This window comes from Typopeltis vanoorti, chromosome 21, assembly GCF_054136105.1.
Source record: "Typopeltis vanoorti isolate ZY-2024b chromosome 21, IOZ_Tvanoo_1.0, whole genome shotgun sequence".
In the NCBI taxonomy this organism is placed as follows: domain Eukaryota; kingdom Metazoa; phylum Arthropoda; class Arachnida; order Uropygi; family Thelyphonidae; genus Typopeltis; species Typopeltis vanoorti.
Genome location: NC_143569.1, coordinates 77264884 through 77291156, shown reverse-complemented (window position 1 = coordinate 77291156; position 26273 = coordinate 77264884). Strand labels below are relative to the sequence as shown.

At 34.9% G+C, this 26273-nt stretch overlaps 1 protein-coding gene across 1 annotated transcript in view; it reads right to left on the bottom strand.

Annotated features, from left to right (window-relative positions):
- LOC150095001 (TBC1 domain family member 13) overlaps positions 1-26273 on the bottom strand; it is a 247989-nt gene that overhangs the window by 17757 nt on the left and 203959 nt on the right. The window contains exon 12 of the mRNA XM_090411093.1: positions 22324-22381. Within this exon, the coding sequence (XP_090267219.1) occupies positions 22324-22381 (58 nt within the window). The remainder of the gene's footprint in view (positions 1-22323; positions 22382-26273) is intronic.

The window sequence follows — 26273 nt, the reverse complement described above, 5'->3', positions numbered from 1 at the left end:
TATTTAGTAAGGTCCACGTGGTATGTTACCAATTCTTTAGATGTTGAGTTGGAGCTTGTTCCAGTAGCTAACTTTTCCCTGAAGGAAACAGCAGGGAGGACTTGTTTAACTGGATGACGTCTCAGCTGGCATGAAATCTTATCACCATGTTGTACTATCATATGCATTTCTGGTTTAAGCTAATAGAGTATAATTTGTCCCAAACTGCCAACCCATCCTCGTTTGTTCAGTACCCAATAGATACCTAATAACGGGATGCAACACATGAAGGTGAGGATTGGACATTAGGTCAGAAGCCCCAGTCACTTCTATGCATTCCTGAAAGACGATGTAGAGGTCTCTTCCCAGTTTTTTGACTTTGACCCTTATGCGACACCAAGAAGGAAATGTTAGATATGACAATATTGGAGTGCTGATAAGTAACAGACTAATTTGGAGGAAAATTGTTGATGGGAGATGAATAATAATGTAAAGTTAATCACCTAGTACTTTCATAATAGCCTGAACATTCCTTCAAGGTGCATATCAGGAAATTGAGAATGATGATGAGATTGAAAGGGACTTGGAATGTACTGAGAATTGGCAAAAGAGATACCAAGCATACATTTGACATGAATTCCAGAAAGATAAAGTCTAAAATTAACTTGACAGAAAATGACAGAAATGGAAAGAAGAATGACTGGTTGGGAGAGCTGGAGAGAAGCAGAAGTAGTGGCACAGTACAGAGGTATCTGGAAGAAATGGATCTCAACCTTATGTGCTATGCACACAAAGAAGATCAGTAAATAAGCAAGTAAATAAAACTAAGTGATGATCACTTCCAATTTCAAATCTTCTATGCATATAATTATGCTGAAGTACGTCCTGAACAGAAATCCAGCAACACTTAACATTATTATTAGTTTTGTCCTTTTCTCCAAATTTTACCAAAATATTTCTGTATGCCTGAGATTCATTTCCTACTCTGCTATTTAGATCTCCAACAGGGACCAATTTTTTCATTTTCTTTGTCAGCTGCCTTCTCTAATAACTGAAAAAAATCTACTTCTTCAATAAAAGTTTTTGTGAGACCATAGATACAAATGTTTCACTGTCCAATTTCTTATTTTGAAAATCTGTCAACCTAATTCTACTTGAAACTGCTTGCCAATCAAGAAATTTTTCTCCCTGATTGGTATTAATGCTATCACTACTCCTTACTTTCCTTTGTTACTATTGCATTAATATAACATGCTATTTTTATCATTTAACAGGGTTTCTACTTCTAAAAATCTGTTTTAGACTTTTTCATCATAGTAACACTAATTATGTTCATGTGGTACTTCTCTAGTTATACTACTTATGTTGATGAGGCCTATCTTCAATTCTTCTGGTGTTTGTTCCAGTGGCTGACATTTCACTATTTGACCTGGCTTCCCAATGAAAACAGAGAGTGCTTTATTTAATCATGTGATGGTTAAATAAAGGCATGAAAATGCTGGAATGAAATTTCATCATCGTATTACCATGTTTGTTTCTGGTTTAAGCCAATAGAGAATACAGTTTGTCTCTTTTGCCAATTCTCAGTAGCTAAGTCCTAAACTGCTAGCTCATCCTTGTTTGTTCAGTACCCAGAGGATACTTATTAGGATGCTTCACATGAATGTGAGGAGGACAAGACATTAGGTCAAAAACTAGTTGTCTATTTACATTGCTTAAAGACTATGTGCAGGTTTCTTCCAGTTATCTGGCTTTGACCAGTAATTTACATTTAGGAATCAGACAATCAGCAGATTGTAGGTTTAATTAAATGAAGCTTCAAGTGAGGAGAAAGAAAGTCATCATACTCTTATATACTAGTCTCTGGTCAGGTGAATATTGAATTATGGCTCACAAATGTACTCGCCATTTTTTTAATATATGCCAAGAGAATTATCATCATCATCATCAAATTCCTGACATGTACCCTCAAGAGGTGTACAGGATATGATAGCACAACATGAAAAATTTACATAATTACTAACTTCCTATCTACAATTTTCCTCCAGAGAATTATCATCCAACCCCCCCCCCATACCTCTTGCCTGTAGGTATTCAGAAAGACTTATTAAGAGAGAATGTGTATGGATGTATGTGAGTAGGTGATTGATCACGATAGTTACAAACTGCAACTAACTAACATTATCTGATATGTGATTAACTTATCTGCAAAGACAAAGATAGGAAATTTAACCCACCTTTATAAGTTAATTCAGGGATATATAAGCAGATGTTCATTGCACTTGGCTGAACTACTCTATCTCTCTACCAGAGGGCATATACATACCAAGGTTTTATAAGAACTGGCATATTACAATTAGATTTCATAAAAATTTTCATTTACCTTTTCTGTATATATGTAAGCCCAAAATGGTTAAAGGAAACACAAATTCTAGGAAGCTTGCATCATGCCCAAATGTCAGTTGTGCATTCTGGTCTATTTCCAAAGCAATTTGCTATAACTTTTGTCCAACATTGCATACCACCTCTTCTGCACGTGGATGGTTCTATTGTTTCATTACCTACAAAAAGAGCCTATCTCCTGACTTCTCTAATTCTTGCATAAACAATCATACTAAATGTCTTCCTAACATTCCAAACATGCCATATTAAATTTGATGTTTCAAGGATACTTGTGACATAAAGACTGAATAATATATGCACGTAAACACAAGAAAGATATTTAATTAACCAAATATTTCGGTCCGGAAATAGCAGACCATCTTCAGTGGCCCGACAAGAACAGTTTTAAAAAAATACAAGGTGGAATACTAACAATAGATCATTTAAAAATAGAACAAGCTATGTGATGTTATATCACCAAGTATTAAAGGGAATATTTTTAAGCAGAGACATGATTGAAATAAAGATATTAATTAATATGAATTAATGAGTTATCCTGATTAGACTTTCCCAGATTTTTGATATAGATATACGTCATTCCGATTCAGGATAGAACGATGGAGTAAGGCCTCTACACTTTCTTTGAATAAACGTTCAAATTTATAACGGGATCTATGTAAGAGGCGAGTTTTTGACCAAAGGATGTTGTGGTTAGTTTCAATCCCGTGCTGAGCCAATCCAGATTTTTCAGGTTTGTTGTGATGAATGGAGGATTGATGTTCTTGGATTCTTTTTTCAAGAGAATGTCCAGTTTGTCCAAAATAGGAGAGATCACAGTTGCTGGGAATTTGATAAACTCCAGGAAGAGATATAGTTGAGCGTTTGTCTTTAGGAGAAGGAAAATGGGAAGATAATTTGTTAATAGGTGAATAAGTAGCTGTTAACTCATATTTCTTCAGAATTCTTGCGATAGGTTCTGAAATCCCGGAGATGTAAGGAATTGGAACTCGACGTATTGAATCTTCATTGTTTTGTGGTGGATTATAAGAATCGAGAAGATGTTGAGTACTCTTTTCGGAAAAGCCATTGAGTTTCATGTGTTGTTGGATAGTAGAAAGTTCTTTCTGTAGAAAATTAGAAGTAGAACAATTAGTTTTGGCTCTTCTGATAAGATATTTTACGATTCCTGTTTTTGGACAAGGATGATGGGCTGATTCTTTAAGAATATAACGACCTGTGAATTGGTTTCCTGTAAACTGTAGTTGTAAGAGTATCTGAAGGTGACTGGATGAGGAGAACGTCTAAAAAAGATAACTGGTTGTTTTCTTCCATTTCCATAGTAAACTTTATACGATGATGTAAGGAATTGATACTGTTTAAAAAAGAAGGTAAGGAGTCTTTGTTGTGCGGCCATACAGTAAAGATGTCATCTATATATCTTACCCAAAAGGATGGTTGAGGGAAAATAGATGAGAAGAGGACTTTTTCTAGATGTTCTAAATAAAAGTTGGCTAAAGCAGGAGAGAGAGGACTTCCCATGGCCGTTCCTTCTACTTGGTTGTAAAATTTGTTTTGACATAAGAAATAGCCTTGGGGGAGACCACACTCCTACCAGGCGCGTCCCCCAGGTGGCGGATGGGGGAAACCCAAATGGGTTGCTCTGAATAAAGAATAAAGAGCCGTGGACCAAAGGATGTAGCAGAGGCATGGCAAGCTGGCTACATTATTATGCCAGTAACTTTCATGAGCAGGAGAAAGTCTACAAACCGAGATAGTGCTACTGCGTACGGGACAACTGACGCAACCTCAAAGACCACATAGAGTAGGTGGGAAATCAGCAATGTGGTCAGCCAAGGATGTGAAACATGTAGCCACCCTCAACATAAGATCACTATACCGACCTGGAAAATTACAATTAGTCCAGGAAAATTTAAAAAGACCGAAATGGAGTATTTTAGGTTTATCAGAGACACATTGGTGCGGAGATGGATTCATGGATTTACCAGAAGGAAGACTGTACTTTTCAGGAAGAAAAGATAACATATACAGAGAAGGAGTTGCATTACTAATTGAAAAGAAACTTACACACTCAGTAATTAAAATAAACCCAGTGTCTCCTAGATTAATAACAGCCAAACTTCAAGCAAAACAAAAAGGTCAAACAATCCAAATATATGCACCAGACAGTAACCATTCAGAGGAAGAAATAGAAAATTTCTATGAAGAACTACAACAGGAAATAGATAATCCCAAAAATAGAGAACTCATGATAGTGATTGGAGATTTTAATGCTAAAATAGGACAGTTCACAGCAGACAAAGAAGATGTGATGGGGAAATTTGGATACGAAGAGCTTAACGACAGAGGAGAACAATTACTCCACTTCTGTAAAGCAAACGATCTAATGATTACAAACACATTGTTCTATCAACGCCCTAATAATAAATATACATGGACATCCCCAGATGGTAATATAAAGAACTGCATAGACTATATCATCATAAACAAACAATGGAAAAGATCAGTAAATAATGTACGAACATTAAGAAGTTTTGATTTTGACACTGACCACGAAATATTAACTGCCAAAGTGAAGGTAAAATTCAACAGGAAAAATAATATCAGAAAAGAAGAAAACATCAACCTATCAAAACTAAAAGATAGCTCAAGCAGAAGTCGATTTTTAGAACATATGTGCTTGAAATTAAAACCCTCCATCTTACAGAACAGCAGAAAATTCTGGGAAGAAGGAAAAGAAACAGTGTTATCAATTGCAAAAGACACTCTAGGTTCCAAACCCAAAATAAACAAACAGTGGATAACCCAAGAAATCATAGCTACCATAGAAGAGAAAAGAGAGGCCAAGATACTTGTAAACCAACAAAAATACAGAGCACTAAAAAATAAAGTTGATAACCTATGCAAAAAAGCCAAAGAAAAATGGTTAGAAGAAAAAGCTAAGAAATACCAAGAAGCATACCAACAAAACAACCTAAAAGTCTTCCGTGATACTGTAAGAGAAATTACAAAGGAATTCTCAGCAAAAGCAGTAACAATGATAAACAACAAGATGACTGAAACCGGGAATATTGAATATATAAGAAAAATCTGGTCAAACCATTTTAAGACTATCTTCCATAACAAAACCACAATGCCAACAATAGAAGAAAATAATGATCACCCAAAAATTTTACAAGAAGAAGTTAGATACGCAATAAAACAGATGAAAAACAAAGCACCAGGCATTGATACTATCCCTACTGAACTGTGGTCATATGGAGGCAGCATATCAATAGAATATTTAACAACCCTATTCAATAAAATACTACAAACAGGAGAGATCCCAGATGACTGGAGAACTGGAAAGATCATCCCAATATACAAGAAAGGAGACAAAAGAGACTGCAGAAATTACAGACCAATCAATTTACTCCCTCACACCTATAAAATATTCATAAGAATTATACAAAATAGATTAAAAAACACCTACGAAGAAATGATAGGCATAGAACAAGTTGGTTTCCGAGGAAACTATTCAACAATAGACCAAATTTTCACAATGCACCAACTAGCAGAACTCAGCTGGGAAGACCATAAAGAACTATATTGTTGTTTTGTGGACTTTAAACAAGCTTTCGATAACATCAACAGAGAAATCCTTCTCAAAATTCTACTAGAAAAAGCAATAGACAAATATATAATACAGTTTCTGATAAAATATTACTCTAAGACAAATGCAATAATTAAAAAGGACACACTCACAACAGAACCCATAGAGATCCAAAAAGGAGTAATGCAAGGATAACCATTATCCCCATGCCTATTCAACATATATCTAGAAGAAGTTGTAAAGAAAGCAATTGTCAACGGTTTAAACATAAATAATATCAAATATGCAGATGATCTCGTCCTTCTTGCAAGAACCCCAAATGAACTACAAAAGTTGATCAACAAGCTAAATGAAACCTGTAAAATATATGACATGACAATAAATATACAAAAGACAAAAGTGATGAAAATAGGGAGGAACAGAACTACCATCTCAGCCACCCTAAACGGAGAACAATTAGAACAAGTAGACAACTTCATATACCTTGGATCAAAACTAACAGAAACAATAGATGAACTCAAAACAATCAAACACAGAATAGCGATAGGATGGACCACCATGGGAAAATTACAGAAAATCTGGAAAACAAACAAGATATCTAAACAAGCCAAAATCAAATTATACAAAGCAATAATTATACCAACAGTCATCTATGGAGCAGAAGCGTGGACAGTTAAAAAAAGAGAGGAGAAAAAACTGCTGGCATTTGAAATGAAATGCTTAAGAAAAATAAATAGAACAAGTTGGATAGAAAAGAAAACAAACATCACAGTCAGACAAGAACTATTTTATAAAAAGACAATAATAGAAAAAATTAGAAAACAACAACTGAGATGGTTTGGTCACACTGTAAGCATGGATGCAGACAGACTTCCTAACGTCCTACTTTTCCAACTGAAAAAAGAAGACCTGGAAGACCAAGAATTATCTGGCTGAAATTAATAAAGAACATCTCGGAATGCAGAACATATAAGGAACTTTTTCGAACAGCAAGGAATAGAGAAAACTGGAAGATCCTGCTCAAGAGAAGACTCGACCCATCTTAGACGGAAGAGAAGAAGAAGATAAGAAATAGCCAGTGTATTACAAAATCGAATTGTTTTATAATGTCTTCTGGAAAGATGTCAGCAAGTAATTTTAAAGTCTTCTCGAGAGGTACATTTGTACATAAAGATTCTATATCAAAGCTCACCATAAGATCTGTAGGTTGCAATGAAACATTTTTTACTTTTTCAAAGAAATCTGAGGAGTTTTTTTTAGAAAGAAACTAGAGTTGCCTATGTGAGATTTCAATAATTTAGCTAGATATTTGGCTATACGGTAAGTAGGAGAATTAATACAATCTACTATTGGACGAAGAGGAAAGTCAATCTTATGTATTTTAGGAAGACCATAAAATCCAGGAGGTCTTGCAAAATGAGTTTTAAGTCTTTCAATTGTGTCTCTATCTAAACTGATGACTTCATCTAAGAGAGAATTTAATTTCTTTAGTTGTCTGTTGGTTGGATTATAATCAAGTTCTTGATATGTGGAGCTATCTCGAAGTAAAAGAGAAAGTTTTCCTCTGTAATTTGCTGAGTCCATAACTACTGTTGCTTTCCCCTTGTATATTTTTGTATATCTATATCAAAAATCTGGGAAAGTCTAATCAGGATAACTCATTAATTCATATTAATTTTGTTATTTAATATTATTAATTAATATCTTCATTTCAATCATGTCTCTGCTTAAAAATATTCCCTTTAATACTTAGTGATATAACATCACGTGGTTTGTTCTATTTTTAAATGATCTATTGTTAGTATTCCACCTTGTATTTTTTTAAAACTGTTCTTGTAGTGCCACTGAAGATAGTCTGCTGTTTCCAGACCGAAATATTTGGTTAATTAAATATCTTTCTTTTGTTTACGTGCATATATTATTCATGCCATATTAAATGTTTCTTTTGATTTTGCCAGAAAGAGATCAGAGGAGTCTTGCTAAACTATCTTATGTGCTAATGGCATTTCTGTGATTGTTCTGAAAAATCAACTTATATTCTGTGTCACCTCCCCCTCTTTTTTCCTTCAAATTCTCATATATTCAACTGATATCCACATACAACCTGGAAACTAAGCCATTTATAATGAGGACAACAAACTGCTACCATGAGATTCCTATTAAATTTCCCTCACTTCAATTTGTTTTTCTTCTTATTTAATGAAAACACACACACCACACACACACACACACACACACACACAAAAACTCCATTATGGCATTACCATGAAAACTCATCATCATCAAATTGCTGATATGTACCCTCAAGGGGTGTACAGGATATTATAGTACTACATGAAAAACTTACATCACCACTAACTTCCTATCTACAATTTTCCTCCAAATCAATCTGTTACCTGTCAAGACTCCAACATTATCAGATCTTATATTTCTATCTTCTAAGGCACTTTTTACTGTATCAATCCATCTTTATCTTGGTCTTCCTCTTGGTCATTTTCCTGCCAAACTGGGAGATAACACTTGTTTTACTAATCTTTCCTTTCTGTTTGTTACCATATCACCCGAGAATAGATCTGCTAACACATTCCTGGATGTTAATAATGTCAAGTTCTTTCCTAATTTTATATCAGCAATGCTTCTGCCTATTTTCATTGTCTTTGTGTTGTTATTGCTGACTGTCATACAATACCTATTACAACAGTTATCCAATTTAGTCAGAGAACCTTGCAGACTTGTACTGGATTTATTCAGAAGTATAATATCATCTGCATAAAGTAAAGAGCTGAGATTAACACTTCCAATTTTGATATCAGATTTAATACCATTTTCCTCCATAATGTGATCCATATAGATAATGAATAACAGAGGGGATAAAGAAAGAAGAAGAATGTACATCCTTGTCTGACACCAGATTTAACATTAAACCATCTTCCTGTACTTACTTCAATTCCAACTGCTGAATTCCAACTGAAATAAAGACTAAGCATTGCTTGATATAATGCCCCATTGACTCCATACAACTGTAGTGTTTTAAATAGCTTTTCTCTTGTCACCTTGTCATATGCTTTTTCAGATCTATAAAAGTTAAATACAGATCTTTGTTATATTCCAATGATTTCTCAACTATTTGTGGTAAAGTGAAAATCTGAACCTGACAGCCTCTATTTGGCCTGAATCCAGCTTGTTCTTCATCAAGCTTCCCTTCCACAATCCTTCTCAACTGTTTCTGAAGTATACTTGCATAAATCTTACAAGGAACACTCAGTAGGGAAATACCTCTGTAGTTCTCATATTCAGTTTTATTTCCCATTTTGTATATGGGTACTATGAGAGCTCTACTCTAATCATTTGGAATTTGCCCCTCTGTCCAGGTCTTCTGAACTACAGTGCAGCCACTGTAAGACTTTTATACCTCCATACTTGAGCATTTCTAGTCGAAAATCATCTATTCCAGCTTCCTTTCCACATTTCAGGCTTTTGATGGCTTTTTCTACATATGTATGAATATGTATTCCTGATTACATGCATGCTGATTGTTGTTTACCACTGTGCTATCACTGATTGTTTCATTTAGCAATTTTTCAAAGTAATTACTCCATACTTCAAGGATATCTTTTTCTACCATTTTCAGGTCACCTTTATCATCTCTAACTCCTTTTACAGCACTCTTTCCTCCATTTCTAAGCTTCTTCAACAACCTCCAGAATATCTTACCACCTTCTTGATATTTATTTTCTATGTTCTTGCCAAAGTCCTGACTTTTGTTTAGCTAGTTTTACACAATGTTTCAGTTTCTTACATTTGTCTCTGTATTCTCTAAGAGCAAAAGCTGACTTATTTGCCAGGAACTTTTGATATGCTATCTTCTTTTCCTTCACTGCGTCTTTAACTTCCTATGTCCACCATGGAGTTCTGATTTTTTTATCCTTGCAGACTACCTCACCACATGCCTCTCTCGCTGAATCAATCAGTGCTTTCTTCAGGGCTTGCCACTAAATCTTGAAGGTTTGGTTCCTGTTCTCAAACTCTTTCATTTTTTCTTCAGTAATCTTTGTGTATTTTAGTCTACAGTTCACATCTGAGAGCTGCTCAACTTTTATTCGCTTTAAAACTTTCTTACATGTTATTCTTTTCAATATGAAATTCAATTTTATCCTGCTCAAGACTAAATGGTGATCACTTCCAATTTCAAATCCTCTGTACACTCTAGTGTTCTGCACCAGGGAGAAAACATCACTATCAACAGTAACATAGTCAATGAGATTTTTCTTATTCCTTGACTCTTCTCTCTATGTGAATTTGTGCACATTTTTATGTTGGAAGATGGTATTAGTAATAACCAGTCCATGTCCTGAGCAGAAACCCAACCAGTGTTTGCCATTATTATTAGCTTTGCTCTTTTCTCCAAATTTTCCCAAAATATTTTTGTATGTCTAACAATCATTTCCTAATCTGCTATTTAAATCCCCAACAAGGACCAACTTTTCCTTTTTAATTGTCAGTTGCTTTCTCTAAAGCATCAAAAAATTCCTCCACTTCTCCCTTAGTAGAACCTTCTGTGGGACCATAGACACAAATAAGTCTCATTGTCCAATTTCCCATTCTGATATTTGCCCACATCACTCTACCCGAGACTGCCCGCCATTCAAGAAGACTAGCCTCGTATTTTACAATAATATATAATATAATATATATGCAAATAATCTTTAAAAAAGCATTGGAAGAATGTCCAGAGGGAATCACAATAAATGGAAAGATTGTTAACAACCTACGATATGCAGATGACACCGTGCTAATTGCAGATAACATTATGGATCTCCAAAAACTCATTGACAGAGTAGACATATAAAGCCAAAGAATGGGAATAAATATAAACATCAACAAGACAAAATACATAATCATCAGCAAACATCCAGCCTCATCAATGAAACCGACACTCAATGGGAAAAATATTGATCAAGTGTCAAGATATAAATATCTTGGTTGTTGGCTTAATGAACGGTGGGATCCAGAAATAGATATAAAGACAAGGATTGAAGTTGCATGGCAGTCCTTCATGAAAATGAGAACACTATTCTGCAATAAAGACCTAAACATGGAAGTCAGATGCCGAATGCTGAAATGTTACATGTGGTCTATTCTGCTCTATGGAGTTGAAACATGGACAGTGAAGGCGACAACCATCAAGAAAATCGAAGCCTTTGAGATGTGGCTATACAGAAGAATGCTAAAGATATCATGGACAGAAAAAATTACCAATGAAGAGGTCTTAAAATCCATTGGCAAAGCTAAACATCTTGTACAAATAATCAAGAAACGAAAAACATCATATCTTGGCCACATCATGAGAAACAGAAAATACCAACTTCTACAAACTATTTTGGTAGGAAGAATTGATGGCAAAGGAACTAGAGGAAGAAAAAGAACATCATGGTTTGACAACATCAAGACGTGGACAGGAAAGAGCAGTGCACAACTGCTCAGATTAGCACAAGACCGCAGTTTGTTCGCCAAGATGGTCGCTGACCTTCGATAGAAGATAGCACATTAAGAAGAAGAATATATGCAAACCAATAGTGCATTAGCATTAGTATTGTGAGTAGGTGGGTTAAGGGTTAGATAATCAAGGTGGCCTGTTCTAGTAAAAACATGAAACTTTTTCAAGCCAGAATTTATCTAAACTGGAATTAGGGTATGTTTTTTTTTTCTCATTGAAGATAATGACAAGATACAAGTAGACTGCATGATGTGCATATGTTAAATTTAGTTTTCAAAAGTATGTATTGTCAAGTGTGCTGAATTATTTATTTATGTGGCTCCCATCCACAAAAAGGTTTTTTAAATCTATATTACATTGGTACAGTGGCAGGCTAAGGATTTTGTTTTCAACTTATGTTTATTAATTTTTTATATATTTTTATTTATCTTTTTTCATACCCCTAGAGAACAAACATGGAACTTTTTTCAAGCTGCTTAAGCCCTCCAGTAAATGGACTAGTAGTCTCACTCGGCAATGAAATTCATCTAAAGACACTTAAAAGACATTCATAAACACTTATGTGTAAGGAGAATTGAGCCTGTAGCCTGTTGGTTGGAGAGCAGATAGACTAACCATTTGGCCAACCATGCTGGAATTAGTGTAATTAGAAGAAACACACGTATAAACCACAGTGAAAATTATTTAATTGTAAATATTTCATCCTAAGTATCTTAGGACATCATCAGTACAGTATTTAAACAAAAATTAGGAATAACATACAGTTAGGGCGCATGATTACAATAGAATCTCATGAAAACGTGCATAACATGCTAAAGTAGTACAAAAAAAAAAAAAAAAAAAGTTAATTATTTAACACAGTTTTGTATGATAATTTCCCATACTTTAGGAATAGTAAGAACGTCGTTGCGGTTTAGGTTTGGTCTGTGTAGTAGGGCTTCAGAACTTTCTTTGTATAAACGTTCATGTTTAAATATAGATCTATGTAAAAGTTTAGCCTTTTCCCAATGGATCCTATGGTTTGGATTTTCAATTCCGTGTTGAGAGAGGCCGGATTTCTGCGGTTTAAGAAGACGAATGTGGTCTTGATGTTCCGAGATGCGTTTCTGAACAGACCTACCTGTCTGTCCAAAGTAAGATAATTTTCATGAGCATGGAATCTCATAAACACCAGGTAACATCAAGGGTGAGAATTTGTCCTTAGGAGAAGGTTATAAGTTGTAAATTTGGTTGATAGGTTTGTAAGTAGTGGCAAAATTGTATTTCTTCATAATTTTAGAAAGACATTCTGAGATGCCTTTAACGTAAGGTATGGGAATCCTATGCACTTCTTCCTGTTTGGTTTGATGTATGCAGAAGTGACTGATGATTTTTTGAGTTGTTTTGGGATTATATCCATTTAGGATGGCTGTATTTTTGATAACTTCTAATTCCTGGTTTAAAGATTCTTCAGAGGAGCAGAATTTGTGTGCTCTGGAAACTAGTGATTTAATAATGCCAGATTTCTGAGATGGATGATGAGCAGAAGAATTGTGAATGTAGCGACGTGAGAATGTAGGCTTGCGAAAGACGGAAGTGGCGATGGAACCGTCTTCTTTTCTTTTGATGTGTAAATCCAAAAAAGAGATACCCTATGGAGATTCTTTTTCTAACGTAAAGTTGATGCGATGATGAACGCACCACAGGTTTCGTTATTTAAAAAAGGAATTAGTGTAATTATCTTCTGAAAAGTCCCAGAAAACAGATGGCTGGTCACTATAGTTCAACCACTGCAAGTATCTCTACATGTACAGACTATTGAATCAAATGGCCAGCCAGGACAATGAAAGCAGTCTTTACTATTCTCCTTTTCCCTCTGAGGTCCATACTATCATTTAAGAGTCAACTGCTATAGAAAATTCCAGTTTGCAAGCAATTTCATGCTTGATTTCAACTTATATATATCATTATTATTAAAGGACTAATATTAGGTAAAACAAGAAAAAAAATGACATATTACCAGTGGCATATGTATAGGCTTGGGCCTAGAATGGCGAATTTTGAGGAGCGGTAGAAATTTCCAGGCTCTCATTTTTGTAATTATAACATGTTCCTTATATGCCGCATCTACTCACAAGTAGAGAAATATTTTTCTTTTCCTCATTGTAAGTTTAGTCTGCAAGCATATTGGCATGTAATCAGATTCTGCATAACTATACAGACCGAGACATGTGCACAGAAAGCTACTGTATCGTTGTCGGTAACTTAACACAAAGGCAACAGGGATCATGGTCGGGAGAGATCGAGGTAATTAATTTTGTATCGGTATTATTCTTACTAACTGTAACAACTTTTCCTTCTTTATTATTTCGAATTCAAATTAAGATTGTTAATTGTTGCCCTTCCTTTAACTCTTTAGTTCAGTAAAGATATCCTGATATCTTTGTGGCAGTTAAGACGTGCTAAATCTGAAATTCTTTTTAGAGTTTTCAGTGCCCTTGTCATATGCTGTCATCAGAGTGGAGGTAATACTGTTTTATTGTTTTGCTTTTAAAAAGTTATAAATTGTGTAAATCATTCCGATACTTCCTGCGTGTTTTAAATTACTATTTAAAATTTAAAACACAAGTGACGGTAGAAAGTGACTTAGTGGTAGTGAATATAAGAAGAGGAGAAAAGAAAAGGAAGCAAAAATTAATGAAGTAGTATCAAAGACAAAAAAAAACTGGACAGTTTTTTTGCATCGGTATCTGCTAATAGTAATTGTGATTTGGAAAAAGAATAAGAAGTGGTTGAGGAGATGGAAATTGAATCTATTTCAAATGACGTGCCTACAACAAATCCCAACAATTTGGCAGCACAGGCGATAGTGAGTAATGACCCAGCTGAGTGGATTCTAAATGATGTAACACGCGAGTATATCACAGTTAATGGGTTTCCACAAAATTTAGACAGTGATCTTTCAAAATCACAAAGAGCTTATCCTGACAAAGTAAGACACGTTTCTAAGAAACTCAATGAGAGGAATCTGATTAATGGCAAAAAAATAATAAGAGATTTTCTTGTTTACTCTCCTAGTACTGGAAAGATCTTCTGTGCACCTTATGGACTTTTTGGTGGAGGGGAAGCTGACGACAGTCACTTTGTCAGTGGATTTAATGACTGGAAAAATGCAGAAGCACGAGATAGCAACTAGTCATATGAACTGTCTGACAGCTCTTGTTGTGTCCCAATTTACGATTATTAGGCATTCAACTATCCTTACATGTGAAACTCTACTTGTCTTCATCCAAATCTTATTTATATACGATATCACCCAAATACAAATATTCAAGCTTCTTCTCTCCTTAGTGTCCCTAAATATTTATTTTATACTGTGCCTTTCAGGACATTTAGTTTAAGATATAAAATTCAAAAACAAGGAGCAATTACCAAAATATGTCTGAGTGTGAAACTAATATGCAGTTGTGACCTTTATCTCGTAACTTAACAAATCCACCCCCCACCCCCGCGTGATTAGGTTCGTACGTTGTTACAAGTGGTGCATTGAGCGGTGTTAAGTCGGAGGACTTAACATTGTTATCACTCCATTGAGAAAAGTAATGATTCATCAGAATAAAGAAGCACTTTATAGATTTCTTAATTTGGTTTTGTTATCTTGTCTTAATTTATTAATGTAAAATTTCATGTATTATTATTATATAGTTGCTTAGTCTAAAATACTGTAATTAACTAACCATTTGACTTCTGAGAGACGCGGGGAATATACAAGTATATCTGTTATGTAACAAGTTGCTTCCCCCCCCTTCCACCATAACGCTACAAGAGTTACGAAAGGATTCCGCGAGCGGCGCTAAGTGCTGCATGATGTAGTGAAAGCATGACGTACACATCGATAACGAATCAGAGAAATGGTGTGGTGTTTAAAAGCGGATGTAATGCTGCAATCCAGGCTTTTTAGACATTTTACTGCTGCTGTATTCCTGTGCCACGGATGTCCGGCTGGTATGGAGCCCCCACGTCGGTTTCCTTTGTTCGTGGAAGTTACGACCGAATGACCAAGAGAAATTACCAGTCGGAAACAAAAGCCCAACAGATCCTGATGGTGGAAAACTACAAAAAAATTCCAGTTGAAATATAGAGGGAAATTGTACAGAAATCTCGAGGAAGTGTGAAGGAAAGCGATTATATAAGGTAGTTGTCTGACGAAGGAATTGAAGTGACCTAAATAGAATATCCAGCAAATTGGTAAGGTGAAAACTTTATGTCTACTAACTAATGTATTGACTGAGAAGATTTAATGTGCATGCTAAGAGGCATTTCTTTGAACTGTTGCTGATTGAGTTTTGGAGGAAATTTAATAGTGTCTCATAGATGTGTCTTGAAAGAGAGTTAATTACGATTTGTTCTAAGAAATGCGTAAAATTTGAATAGGATTGTTATGGAGAATCTTGAATGAAATGTGATAAGTATTAAGAGAGAAATTTTGATGATTAGAGTAGAAATTTGGGATTAACTGATTAAATGATAGTATTTTGTTACTAAGTTACAAGTGTTAATGATGTATATAAAGTTTAATAATTGAATGACTGACTAAGTGCTTCTCAGTGTAATATATGAATTATAACTGTAATTAAAATGTTTTGTTTTAATGTGAACATTGTTTTGCCTGTGTCTAGATCCTACTGCACTTGCCCATAAAATATAACGAACCACACAAGGGCGGGAAACTGTATTAGTTAAGGTCATGACTGCAAAGTGTACATTTATAGCTGAGAAGAGTGAACGCTGACTGTGATCTATCTCCTTGGTCTTACATTTAGTATATCCTAGGATTCAGGGTGCTGCAGCATATACAAGAAATTTTCACCGAGTTTGAAAAGGGAGATAGAACCAGTGCTGAGACAAAGAATTTGGCATCCGCCATTTGCATTTCTTTGTCTCACAAAACAAACAGCTTCACTCTTATCAGGGATTCGGCCAGTAGTGTAATAGAGATAAGAAAGAGCAATTAAGGATAGAAGACGATGCAACAAAATGGCGCTGGAGGCACCGGGGGGATTAGATCTTGAATGATCTATCAAGAATAGAACTGCACCATTCAAGATTTAACAAGAACAACAATATCAAGCAAAAGCACACTTGTATTCTTGGCAAAACAGACATAATATGCAAAAATGCAGATGTTAACTTTGCTTCAGAAGGGAATAAAAAAAATAAAGGAAGAAATTGAATCCTAAATTAAAATGAAATTGAAGAAGGAAATAAGTATTAGATTGTACTATGTTTAAAGTATTGTCTAAAATAGATGGAAATCTTAAACTTTCAAAAGCACAATATTAAACTATGCCATTTATAAAATCGCATATTGTCGTGTGAATGAAAGTACAAAGGTTGCTGTGTGACCATCAAAGATGACGTGACGAACGATGAGTAGGCATTCGTGGAAGGCGCTCGAATTTAGCATTCTCCGAAGAGAGCGATTCTCGTTCAGTGAGGAGGTGACAGCCAATTGGAAAGTGTCATAGACAAGCTTGGAGTATGGAAGAGGGTGCTATAGAAGAGTTTAAACACGAACTCACGGGGCTGGAGGCTCTCTTAGTTCCCTTCTATGTTTTTGGTCTTGGTTCCTGTGGTGTTCCCCGGTCGCGTGTGCCCCCCCCCCACGTGAGTTACTGGCTCATAGTTCCGAAGCGGGTCAGCGCACAGCTGATATCTGATAAGACGGCGTGGCGGCAGCGAGTTTATTGTTTGTAGTTCCGAAGCAGGTCAGCACGGCTGATATCTGATAAGACGGCAGGGGGCAGCGAGCTTATTGCTCGTAGTTCCGAGGCAGGTCAGCATGGCTGATATCCGATAAGATGGCATGGTGGCAATGTGTTTCTAGTTGCTGAGCAGCACAAATTGAAGAAGTTGAGCACGAGATGACGACATTGTTTCAAGTTTCTGCCATCGGTCTGGTTCTAACCGATGAGAAGGCAGCAAAGGATTGCCTTTGAAGATAATTTGTGTTAAAAGCAGCGTTGCGAAAAGTTCGTAAGACCAGAGGAAACAAAGAAAAAAAAATCGGGACGAGCATGTGACTCCACGTGGTGGCAGATCACCGTAAAAGGGGGCAATCCATAACAAAGAACAGACGGAAGGAACGAGAAATCGTCTAACAAGGTGGTAATGTACAAAATCTTCATTTCTGTATTATCTATTAGTGATGAGTGTAAAAAAATAAACAGAGATTAGAAAAGAAGATAGTGAGAATTTAGAGACAGTTTCGTGTGTTAAGTTAATTGAATTGGACTGGTAGTCTACGTTCTTAGATTGTCTAAACCCTAGTTAATGTGTATAGGTCATTAGTAGCACTAATTTAATTTGATATCGGGAACCATGTTTGTGATTTAGATGAATCATGAGAGTGTATAAATAACTTGCCTGTTATTTGTTCATGGTTACCAATGCCTTGCTTTACCTGTTTTATAGTATTGATCTTGATTAGCTTTGAATATACGTGTTAGTCATATTGATCTAGTAGTCTGAGAGCATGCAACACTTAGTTGAATGTGAATTGATCTTTGTTAGCAAGTTTTATCTAGAATTTGAACTAGTGTTTTATGGTGAATGTGTACTTATTTAACCTAGAGATGTAAGATTAGGGTATTTTGATAATTAGAATGTTCCTTATTGTTTAGCTAATAAATTAGAATTTTGATATGACATATCTTTGATGTGTGGAAGCTTAATGTATGTAATCTTGATAATTAATAAACATGTTTTTCCTATGTAAGTCTGAGTCTGTCTGAGCATGAGATTGAAATTACCACTCGCTAAAGTTCGAACCTGTGAATAAGGGGAAATTAAAGAAAGTTTAATCCACGACTGCAATGTTGAAGTTTCTATAGGCACTTAATACTTTAATAAGATTAGGTAATACTTAAACTCTGGGAAGATTTCTTTGTACAAGAACTCTTCTGTACTAGGACTCTGGCTGGCACAGCTAAAATAAATAAATTTTGTCAGAGTTCCGAATAGAGAAGCAGCCCCAGAGGATAGGTTAGAGATTTCAGGCTTAGTTGGTACAACAAGGATTTAAGATAGAAAATTAACAAGAAAGTGACAACACGCAAAGACAAACAAAGAAGACAAAGAAAGAAGAAAATATAACAATGGCGCAGCCGACAGACATAACAGCAGCAATCTCAGACAACTGTATTTTCAATGAAGAAAAGTTTATTGAACTCTTAAACATAGTACAATTCATTCTTTATCAAATAAAACAATTCAATACTAAGAATATATAATACAAATTTTCACTAGCTAAACACAAGTATTAGGTTAAGATCCTACATGAGAATTGTGATCATATTGCCATAACAGATTCTATACATACAAACAAGTATAATCCTAAAACTAGTTGATCCTTTGTCTAACCTCTCTGGTTTTGATCACGCTATAATTCTGTATTTTCTAGGACATATATAATCAGTTACTCTAATTTTCTCACTAAGACAATATGGATTAAAATTATCCTTTCGCTGAGCTAATACACACTTTTGACCTTTAAATCTCTCTTAATTAAAATACAATATACATGCATAAATCTCTAGGCACATGAATTACGTATTAATTAATAATAACAAGCTCATTTTTATTCTAGTTTGACATGTACTAAAGTCCTAGTATAATTCTCATTAATCCTTTCAACTGTTCAGTAATTGAACAATGACTACAGTTACATATGATTTGAATTGACACGAGATTTTACAGTACCTTTTGACTTGGGTCTTCTACACTGGTCTTTACCTTTTTCAGATATTTTATCTTCCTAGGACGAACTCCTCTATAACTTATCACACCTAAGTTCTTTTGGCTAAGATGAGCTTTCACAATCTTTACCTTACATTCTTCAAACAAGGACATATATAGGATCATCTATTCTATGGCTGTGAAATTCACCACATGGGCACTGACTTCTTTATAGAATTTTCTTTCTCTCGTTACGATCACTGGATGAAACACACTGACATTATTTTCTCTCTTTTTAACTAAACGGCATCCCTCATTTCTTACAATTTCTAACCCGTCACTCAGGAAAACCGCGTGAGACCTATACGAAGACTCGTGAAGAAACCTCTCAGGAAAAAAAGCCCTCTGTGTGTGTGTGTGGGGGGTTCCTAACCCTTTTATACGATGACCCCTACCGGCACCTTCTTCAATTTCTTTTCTTCCCCCCTTACTGGAGTCGATTTCACTGACCAATTAGAGTGCCATTTTTCTGCCAAAACATCATGCGGTCTGTGTGCACGTGACTGACACGTGACGAAGTCTCAATTCGGGAATTATGACCTTGAGCTTTGGTTTTTGTTTAAGCTAACCTCTATGTCATCTATACTAAATTAATCCCCTTTCCAAAATTTTCTAAGAATTAACTCGAACTCGAATCTTTAATCTCTCATTTCAAGTGTAAAAACTAGCCTCTCACATACCAAATCCTATGACTAATCTTCTTTGCTTTACTTAACCTTATTTTATCATATCACAACTGTAATAAATTTCCCTTTTTTTTTTTATTTAGTTCAACAAACAATTTCAGTTATATTTTTCACTTGGATGCAAGCATGTTTTTCTTTCTTTTTATTTTTTTGTATTCGTTACTTTCAAAGGCTCTTAGCGATATCTGCTTAGGAACAAGCTTGCTTACTTAGTTATCTATACAGGGTTTTTATTTCTTCTCTTGTTACATCATGATAACTGAAAATTTCATTCTTAAGTTATCAGGGTGTAACACTCTGAAACAAAGAGCAAATCTTGGGGAGAATTGACTTACAAATAACTCAGCAACTGGAAGAAGAAATTAAGTACTGGAAGGTGTTAAAACAGTAGTTGCAGTTGTAAGAACATTGGCCAGTAAAGGACTTGCTTTGAGGGGAAAGGATGAAATTTTCAGTTCTGTGCATAATGGAAATGTAATGATGTGTCTAGAGTTAATTAGTGAATTTGATCCCTTTCTTGCTGAGCACATTGCCAAAAGTGGGAAAAAATTAAAAGGTTTCGTTTCCTATCTTTCCTTTGCCACGTATGAGGAATTTATTAAAATAATGGGCGAGAAAGTAATCAAATTTATTGTGGAAGAACTTAAAATAGCTAAGTACTATTCCATAAGTGTTGACTCAACACCAGACTTGTCTCATGTTGATCAGCTGTCCTTATTGTACAATATGTGAAAGAACATGGAACTCCTGTGGAGCATTTCTTTCCTAACGAAAGTCACAAATCTGAAGAGTTACTAGAGGCGGTTTTGACTTCACTAAATGAGCTTGGAATTGATATAGCAAATTGCAGAGGGCAGGCATATGACAATGCTAGTAACATGACACAGGACTGCATGCAAGAATTCTTGAAACAAATCCATTGGCAGAATTCACATCGTGTGCTGGACATTCTCTGTCTCTAATTGGTACTTGCACTGCTGAATCCTGTCGGTACTCTTCCGCATTTTTTGATGTCCTTCAGAAACTGTACATATTTTTCACATCTTCAACACATTGGTGGAGTGTTCTAAGAAAGCACCTGGAAACTTCTGCAAAAGTAATCAAATGTCCTTCGCCTACTCATTAGTCAGCTCGTGATGATGCCTGTCAGAGTCTTTGCGAGAGATGGAAAGAAATAATTTCCACTTTGTGAAAAATTTAAAATGACACCACCCAGAAGAAAGTTATGCGATGTGAAGCAAATGGGATTCTATGGCAACTTCAGTCACTGGAGGTTGGGAATCATTACCTGCCCTATGAGGTGATATTCTCGCAAGAATGAATGCCACAAGCAAGAAATTACAAGAAATTACAAAGTGTAAACATTGATATAGGAACTGTGTGTAAACTGTACGGGTCCCTCGAAGAATATTTCGAAGAACTAGAGTTACTCTATGAATCTTATGAAGAACAGGGCAAGAAACTTGGTGGAGTTGACTTGTATGAGGAAGAAAAAGCCCACTAGGTTTTTTGATGACAGTGCAGATGAAAGTAACGAAAATGAAGAAGAGTACAATCAATCAGTCAGTTTCAAAACTGATACTTATGACACAATTTTGCACAGTCTCTCATTCAAAATGAACCGAAGAAAAGTGTCGTATGAAACCTCTCGAAGGAGTTCCAGTTTCTCACAACAATGCATCTATGTGAAAAGGATGTCATCAAAGGAGCAAAAAAAACTTCAAGAACACTTTGACTGATATTGAACCTGAATTTGTAAATGAATGTCTGCACTTCAGAGCACATCTGAAATCAAGTGGCTTAGAAATAAATAGATTCCTACAACTTTCACAGAAAATTCGACAGGAAGCCCTCATCATCATCATCATCATATTCCTGTCATGTACCCTACAGTGTATATATCCCAATCTGTACACTGCTGTTACCATTTTTCTGTGTAAGATAGCAACAAATTGCTCAGCTGAACAATCGTTTTCCGCCCTCAAAAGGTTGAAGGACTACCATAGAACAACTATGACAGAAGAAAGGCTCAGCAACTTGGCAGTTCTACAAATCGAGAGCGATATTACAAGGGCACTGGACTACAAGGACATGATAAATACCTTGACCGAGCGAGCGGCAAGACATAGAATATTCTAGGACATTTTGGGTGAATCATAATACATACACATATATATATATATTACGAATTTACGACATAAATAGGTTATGCACGTAAATCAACATGTTCATTAAATATGAGGAGTGGCACTTTTTGCGGGCCAATGGGCAGGAAATACCTAAATACGCCACTGCATATTACAGCATATTTCAACACAAAATTGCTCTTTCTAAATTAATTAAGGTTAGAATATTTAACAAGCATGAGCTGACATTTATTTTACAATACATACCTGAAGGAGCTTCACATTGGAAGAGAAATCAGCTTCTAGAAGTTGGTCTCTGATCCAACTGAGCAAAATAGAAATATGAGTAATTCATTTTCTGTTTAGCAAACTTAAATTATCAACAAATATGAAATATGTGTTTTAAAAAAAATATCATAATAGAAAAAATATTTATTATGCATATTAACATAACATCCATAGCTGTCAGTAACGAAGACAGTGACATCCATTGAGAAGATATGGGTTCAAATCCTGCCTAAAATGTGAAGAACTTTAGGTGTTGTTAACATCTGATCATTTGTGTTTAAATAATATGAAACAGCTAATCTGCACAAAAATCTTATTTCAGGAATTGGAAGCATCTTGAAAAACAACAGAATTATCAGAAATTATTGTCGATTTTCAGCACTAATTTTTTGTTTCGAAAATAGTGAAAGAATATTCTTAAAATAAATTCTTATTTATTTTAAGAATAATAACTATCACTCTTATCTTATCTACACCCTCCCCACCTCCAAAACACAGATCACAGTAAAACCATTCCTATCCCATATGTTAAGGGTACATCAGAAAAAAACAGCTACCTTCATACGTTCTAAAGATCAACTGCATCCTCCCGAACTTCCTGGAGTTATAAAGTTCCTTGTGCCTGTAGTTTAGCCTACTTTGGACAGAATGATATATCAGTTAACATTTGCCTTGAAGAACACAAAAATTACATCCATGATCATCTGTATGGCAAGTGAGAATTGGCAGACCATGCTCTGGATACTCCTTCACATAAATCAGATGGAAGAAAACATTATGTTACACAGAAATTGTTATAGGTCTGAAAGACTTTTTGGAATTAGCATCAGCTATGAAGCACTCTCCGAACCTCAACAAGTATGGTTGCATTAATTTACCAAAGTCAGACTATCTGATTCATAGAGGGTGCCATGTAGGGACATTAGTTTTGTTGTCAGTTATAATTTAAATTGTAAACAATTTAGTGATGTGAACTTGTCACAGTTATAGCTGTACTCTAGGTAGAAAATCAGCAAAATATTAGTGAGTTTAATGAATGTATTTTTTTCTCTTTTGGCCTTTCTAGACATTGTTATTTTATCAATAATGTTTGCCCAGGAAAACTAAAACTTTCAAAAGTGATTTAGAGCTCATTTCTCATAAGAGAATACAACCTTTGGCATAAGGCATAGAGAGCTTTTTGCACTTGGTTACTAAGTAAATTATACTTGACAAGAAATTATATTGTTGTTTAATCATTACTCAAGTAAATGTAAGTTTATTTGCATCTGAAATGCAAACTTTGATTACATTAATAATAAAAAAAAATCAATGACTCAATTTTGAGATTGGAAAAGAGATAATTGCATTACTAGCTGACACCGTGAATGTGCCAACCCACACTGACTGACTGACTTCTTAAAAATCTTATCTGTGAAAAGAACAGAACCAATGCCAATACCATAGAACATATGTTCTGACATGTACATCTTTCCTGACTGGCCTGTTTTTTCACACATATCAAATTCTACAAGAAAAATTACTCATGTATGCTCCCAGTTTCAATGGCTTTGCAATTCTTTGTGGTTCTCATCAATGATCATATAAAAACCATCTGGAGGTGAAATCTTCCAAATATCATACTAGCTTTGTAGAAAGTATTTTTAACTTGGGTATAGTTATGTTAAAGATACCAAGCAATTTTAAACCTGGTTTCAGTCCATTTTTCCCAAGTAAGCAAACAGACAAAATGTCAAGTTTGCGCCTGCAATTGATGCAAGACTAGCTGATCCCACAGGTAGTGCAAGATCAAGGCAACTCGTGGTAAAGGTGGAGCAAGCTCTGATCACTAATCTTAATATTTACCCTTAATGCCAAAATATTAAGATTAGTGATCAGAGCTTGCTCCACCTTTACCACGAGTTGCCTTGGTCTTACACTACCTGTGGGATCAGCTAGTCTTGCATCAATTGCAGGCGCAAACTTGACATTTTGTCTGTTTGCTTACTTGGGAAAAATGGAGTAAAACCAGGTTTAAAATTGCTTGGTATCTTTATCATACTAGCTTGTTTGAAAGATACATATATATACATTTTCAATAAATGAAATCCTGATGTGTGTGTATATCAAACAACGAAGACAGGAGGCAAAAAAATCTACCTCTAGTTGACATTGAAAATTATCAAAAGAAAGGATGATAAATATTCAGTTATTTTACAGCAAGTGCATAAACAATGTTTGCCCATGGAAACTTTAAAAATTTCAAAAGTGACTGAGATTAAGAGAAATATACAATAAGCCTTAACAAATATAAATACTGAACAGAAGCTCTGACTTTTAAATAATCTTTAAAAAATCTTTTATTAAAATATCCAAGCATACATCTTTTACTGACTTGTCATGTATATTACAAGTTTTTTATTCGGTTTTCTTTAATACATTTTGTAATGTATAATTAGCTCTCTACTTCACGAAGAAAGTTAATTCAGGATAAAGTCCAACAGAGGATTCCCTAACTAAATTAAATAACTGCTGAATAAATATGGTATGAAAATGAGCAAAAAAAAAAAAAAAAAGACTATGAAAATAGACAGGAACATTGAAAACACCAACTGCATCCTGAATGGAGAACCTACAGAACAGAATTTACAAATAAAACATTTCAGTTATTTACACACAATTTTTGTGATGGGTTAAAAATGAAAGTAGACAACAGCATAAGCATAGTTGGTATGGTTAGGAGTCAAGTGAATAAATTTATATACAATAAAAGAGAAACACTAAATTAGCTATATTCAAACTAAGTTAAACTGGATCTTAGAGGTGGATTAAAAATAAAATAGTCAATCAAAGACTGAGGATCACAGATAAGAATTCAGAAAAAAATTAAAGGGTGAACAGATGGCATCAATGGAAGAATCATATTAAAAAAAATGAAGATATTAGAAGAAATTTGACATTGTTAGCATTTAGAAATATGTGAACAGAAATAATCTCAGGTGGAATGGTCACTTAAACCAAGGTTAGCAAACAGGTATAATAAATTTAGTTTAATCCTTTATCCAAGTGTAAACAAAGTTTGTGCCTGAAGTATCTTCAGGAATGAGGCAACTTGTGGTAAAGGTGGACTAAGCTCTCATCACTTGTCTTAGTATCTCCCATAATGCAAAGCACATCTCCTTGCAGACATGTATAATGCTATGCATTAAGGGAAGAGCCACTACCCAGACTGGTTTCAAACTTTATTATTGAGGTCTCGTCAGTGGGAGCCAGACCCAAAGGTGGTGATACTAATGTGGAAATAACGGAGAAGTCATATTTACCTATACGAGTTGCCAAAAGGTGTCTCACCTTATTATTAAATTACTTTGGATAAGAGAAAGCTGTTGGAAACATCTTTCTCTTATAAAAAAAAAAAGATCTAAATGGATTGATGCAGTGCAAAGTGCTCTAGAAGACCAAAATATAAGATTTGACAATACTGGAGTACTGACTTGGAGGAAAGCTGCAGACAGGAAGTCAGTAATAACATAAAATTTTTGCATAGTACCATCAGAATATTTTGCACATCCCTTTCAAGGTACATATTAGGAATATTATGAGCAACTGGTTTATATTCATATTTTTGTTATTCCATGTTCCTAACTTACATTTATTCCTTCATACATTTTTGGTTCTTTACTTCCCATATGATTTTTCAAACTGATTTTCAGTACCATTATATGTTCTTTCAATATTTTAAAATAGTCTAAAAAAATTATCATCAGCTTTCCTTTCAAAAAATGTTCAGGTAAGGGTCCATATCAATATATCTTTCAAAAATAAACTTTGATCTGTAAAATTTGTTAACAATTAGTAGATCATAACATTGTGAATCAGCAATCATGAGATAACCATATTCATTAAGCCTTGCTAGCCAAATATAATCATTTTTGCATTTTCTTAGGATT